Source organism: Branchiostoma belcheri, unplaced genomic scaffold (assembly GCF_001625305.1).
Source record: "Branchiostoma belcheri isolate BF01 breed outbred unplaced genomic scaffold, Haploidv18h27 scaffold26, whole genome shotgun sequence".
In the NCBI taxonomy this organism is placed as follows: Eukaryota; Metazoa; Chordata; class Leptocardii; order Amphioxiformes; family Branchiostomatidae; genus Branchiostoma; species Branchiostoma belcheri.
The window spans coordinates 48314-53318 of NW_017803865.1; the positions used below are offsets into that span (position 1 = coordinate 48314).

The 5005-nt window shown below is 41.1% G+C and overlaps 1 protein-coding gene across 1 annotated transcript in view; it reads left to right on the forward strand.

The window, feature by feature from the left end:
• Positions 1 to 427: 427 nt before the first annotated feature.
• Positions 428 to 5005, forward strand: part of LOC109471780 (probable ATP-dependent RNA helicase DDX49) — a 10229-nt gene continuing 5651 nt past the window's right edge. The window contains exons 1-5 of the mRNA XM_019771137.1: positions 428 to 625; positions 1036 to 1159; positions 1611 to 1696; positions 2857 to 2978; positions 3120 to 3298. Of these exons, the coding sequence (XP_019626696.1) occupies positions 466 to 625; positions 1036 to 1159; positions 1611 to 1696; positions 2857 to 2978; positions 3120 to 3298 (671 nt within the window). The 5' untranslated portion in view covers positions 428 to 465. The remainder of the gene's footprint in view (positions 626 to 1035; positions 1160 to 1610; positions 1697 to 2856; positions 2979 to 3119; positions 3299 to 5005) is intronic.

Here is a 5005-nt window from a genome sequence, read left to right on the forward strand (position 1 = left end):
GTTAGGAAATCTCGCGAGATTGGGCCTTTGCCGGTGGTTCCATCCATTAAATTCCCGGGGTTGATTTTAAACAATTGGAAAATGTGACAAAAATTAGTAACAACGACAAAATACAAAAATAAACTAGCAACAAATAGATTATTTTATATACTTAGAATACTTTTTATTGTTCAGAGAAAAGATAAAAAAATTTTACATACACCTAAAGCTAATGATAATGGAGCAGTCCAATGATACAATGGAAGATACTATTCATATTTAGGGTACAAGTACTGCATCAATTAAGATAATATAGCACTAGTGACGATTCTATCAAAATTGAAAATTTTGTCACTACGTTATATTATACAAAACGTATGTTGTTACTAAATTTAACATTGGTTAAACGTATTGTCAGGAATATTTTTGAAGTTACACCCATCCCCTTATTTTAGATAGCTTAGTAGATCATTCCAAGCAGGAAAAATGGCTGCCGCCAGTGGGTCAGGCGAGACGACAAAACCTTCCCGAAAGAAGAAATTTTCTCAACTTGGGATCGACGAATGGCTAATAAAACAGTGCGATAGCTTGGGTATCAAAAGTCCTACCTTTGTACAAGAGAACTGTATACCACCGATTCTCAAAGGTACGTGATCACATACTTTTGTGATGGGGATCATTTTATAGCACGTTTTTATAGCAGACGTCAGACGGCTCCTCGCAGCAGACGGAGTTCATGAGTCCAAGGAAGTGATATTGGTTTAATACTGGTGATAATTGTCCGACAACCTCAATAGCGTATACTCATGCGTATATAAATTCATTATATTTGATCCATTTAGATAGACTGGAAAAGGCAAAAATAGTCTTCAGATAGTGAACAACAGAATGCACAGACTTCGATAAGTTTTTGATGATGATGATACAAGCTCCAGTATAAATCATCATCCTTGTCATCATCATCATTCAGTAGATCATGTTAAGTTGAGAATGTTGTAGGAAGTGTATCTCTACTGCCCAAGGATACAGCACCATTCCTTTAATGTAATATTTCAGGTCGTGACTGTATAGGATGTGCCAAGACAGGCAGTGGGAAGACAGCTGCCTTCGCACTGCCCATCCTGCAGAAGCTGAGCGAGGACCCCTATGGGATCTATTGTCTAGTTCTCACTCCCACAAGGTTAGTCAGATAGATACAAGATTTTGGCAGGTTTACATACTAGTAGTAGTAGTCTACTGTTATTGGGTGAGGGCCTGCATGGGGTGGTGGGGTCCCGACAATGCTCTATGCTAAATTGTGAGAGCTCTCCATTACGCTTCACGATAAATTCCAAGAGGCTACAATGCATTACATAGAATTAAAATGGCAAATACACTCTACGGAAAAGGGTATACAGGCCCCCTTGGATGGGCTGGCTACACTCTCATTGCAGCCAAGGGCTAAATTGTGTCCTGATCGAACCCAGCATGTTCTATTTCTAACACCTCCATCAAAATCAGCACGGATATCGGTTTTACTGCCCAGCTTTTACCTTTATGTGCTGTGCTCATGTTTACTTTAAAACATGTGTGACACTTTAGAGTGTAAGTTTCTCCATGACCCATGAGGATAAATGTTGATCCTTTTGCAGAGAGCTGGCCTTCCAGATTGCAGACCAGTTCCGAGTGCTGGGGAAACCCCTTGGGGTGAGGGATGCTGTCATCACAGGGGGCATGGGTAAGTACCAGTCATATGGATGAGCCTGTATTTTGTTTTGGGTGTGTTTTTCTATATATGTGTGTGTGCAGGTTTTTGAATACATTAGAGTGGCGGGAAGGGAGGGATATTGTACCTGCAGATTGACCTTAGGTCAAGTTGGTAGTATTAATCATAATGGTCTCCCCCAGACTGGGAAGAAGTGAATCCACCCCCGTAGTTATTGGGTATATGCCCACACTACCTACGCATAGCCTTCCTTAACTCTTCCCCCTACCCCACTTGTAGCCTTCCTCAACTCTTCTACCTACCCCACTTGTAGCCTTGTGTCACGAAGTGACAGTTATACATTAAGCACTTGTACTTTACCTTATACATTAAGCACTTACATTGTAGTAGCTATAGTTGGAACCCTTCCTTCGGGCGGGGGTTCGCTGCCTGTTCGAACACACCTTGCGCACGTGATCACCACGTGCGCACGCGGTGTTGAGCAGGTGTTCGAACAGGTAGCAACGACACCTGTTCGAAGGAAGGGGTTCTAGAAAGGTAACGTTAGGGATTCGGCAGACTACAAGACACGTTATCTCTGTCTCCGTGTTTTCTCTACGCCACCGTGTCATTCGTGACACTTGCTCAACTCTTCCCCCTACCCCACTCCTAGCCTTTCTTAAATCTTCCCCCTACCCCACCCTACCCTTCGTCAACTCCTCCCCCACTTAGGCTTGTCACAACATTGCATGCCCTCAGCCTTCAAGGTATCTGTGACAGTGTCCTAGATCACTTGAAAGTAGCTCACTACCAGTAACCATATTCTCTTTGTGCCAATTAATCCAGAAAAACTCTAAATACAGCACTTCCCAGAGATTTGAAATCTCTGATTTCTGCTAAATGATGAATCCATGAACAAAAGATGGATTATTCATTAGACAAATATAAAGAAATACTTTATAAAGAGATACATTATCTTCCTATATTGTCTTACACTTGCGAATAAAGATGATATTTGAAAATTAGTTAATTTTTTGGCATTCCATATGTGCTTAACAGTAACAGCTATACACATTTATTACAATGTACATCGAAAAGTTAATGCAAGTGTTTTCAAGTGTATCAACTCTGTGATTAATTTTGAATTTTGAATAATCTTACCTATATTCCTTATATCTTATTCTACCTGATAGGTATGATAGACCAGGGTTTGGAGCTGTCCAAGAAACCTCACATTGTGATTGCCACACCTGGGAGGATAGCAGACCACCTCCGCAGCTGTGACACCTTCAGTTTAAAAAAGATCAAGTTTCTGGTAAATGTTCAATTTGTGTTTCAAATAGTCAAGGACATTAATAATTTTGATGTTTTTTAATATTTGAGGCACCTGGATGGTGATAATTTTGACGAACAAATTTTTAAACTGTTGACCTATTGATTATGGTTACACTAACAGGTTATAGATGAGGCAGACAGACTTCTACAGGACAACTATGGTGAGGACCTCAATGAGATTCTAGCAGCAGTTTCACCCAAGAGGCAGACTCTGTTGTTTAGTGCCACTATCACAGACACATTACAGCAGCTTCGCACTGTCGCCATGCAGGAGCCTTTCTACTATGAAGCTCCAGCTGAGTAAGTACATATTCCTATTAAAGTTTTATATAGAGGTACTAGGTAAAAAGATTCAAAGGACAATGTCATTTTTGTTCATTTGATAAAAAAATCCAAGAGTTGGGACTCTCACATCGCTGTTGAGACTGTGCAAGGACGTTCAACTTGGACTGTGTAGCCAGGGACAATCTCTCATTCATGGTCAAAATTCCCCTATCTGTATGTAGGGGAACTGCAGTACCTGCTGACCACTGAGAGATTTATTGGTTTCATTATATTGCAAACAAATCAATAGATGTGGCCTGGTCTCAAATGGATCCTGGGCACCACCTTGCTGTGCAATGTGGAACTGCATGTTGACTGGTGTATTGACCTTTTTTCCTTCTTTGTGCTGCGTTTTATCTGACTTTTACATGGTTTTGTTTCAGTGATGTATAAAGAAGTTATGACTTGAAAAAAAGGGACCTCATATTTTTGGATGATAATCTTCTGTCACTGTGACAGTCAAATTTCCTTCATTACCATAATTTATGTCTGGTAATGTCTTCCTTCGTGTATACTATAGGCATCCTGATCTTCAGGGACAACTGATAATGCTGTGTGAAAAATGATGTAGATGATAAAACAGTTGCCTATTTATGTCAGTTGCCTATGTATGTTCATTTATTGTATTTTATTTTCCATCATCATTAGGGTTCCCTGCTCTGTGATGACACTGCTTTTCAGTGAGGCCCTGTATTACACAAATTGTGTATTGTGCAGGCAGATGTTACAGACAAACCTCTTTTTACAAACCAAAGCATGTCTCTCTGGGAACCCTTCAGAGCTAAGAGTAGACCCATATGTTTCAGATAGCTGTACTGTTGGATTGATGGGATAATCGTGTGCAAAGAAGATAATCATCAGTTGTGTTCAGAGACTGAGAGTGAAATGGACCTGGCAGCATCTGTTCCATACCCCAGCTATCAGAAAATAGGCAATCTTGTCCATTACATGCAGGTTGGAAATGGATTTAGGGGACCTTATACGGGGAGGATTGGGCCAGGCCAAGGGCATCAGATTACAGAAATGTGCAGTGAGTAAGTTATTACAGTTACAACTACACATATGTACCCAAGAAGACTGCTCAGGGGACCAATAAAATCTGGTCTATGTGGTGGTCGCTATAGACAGGATTCTTATGTCAATGAGAAAAACTATCCAAGGGACCATGAAAAAGTGCCAAACCTTGAGCATGTCAAAGATCCCACTGAACTTGTTTAAAAGAGTAGGCGTCCATCCTGCGGTGTGATTGGAGCAAACCTTACAGTCTGGTCATATGCAGAGAGGCATTTGGAGGGAGTGTGGACAGTAAACGTGACTGCCGAGAAAGAAAGATTTATAAACCAACAAAGACAGGCAAAAAGGCAACTACAAATGGGCAGGCTAAATCAGCTGTCAGAATTGATCAACACACACAGAATATTGTACATTGATGGATGCAGGTACGGAGTTTTATGCGACTGTTACCACGAGATGTAGCCAACGGTATGCACGGAATCACAAGTGCGAGGTGGGCAGTATGAGGGAGATAACGTATTTCAGGGGACGTGACCCTTGAAGTGATATGACAAGAACAATCATGTCAAATTAGGGGAATATTAACCATACACAACCGCGGGCAGATGTCACCGACAGCGTGCAAAATGGAGCGCATCGTACATGGCAATCGAAAGGTCGCGGAGGTTA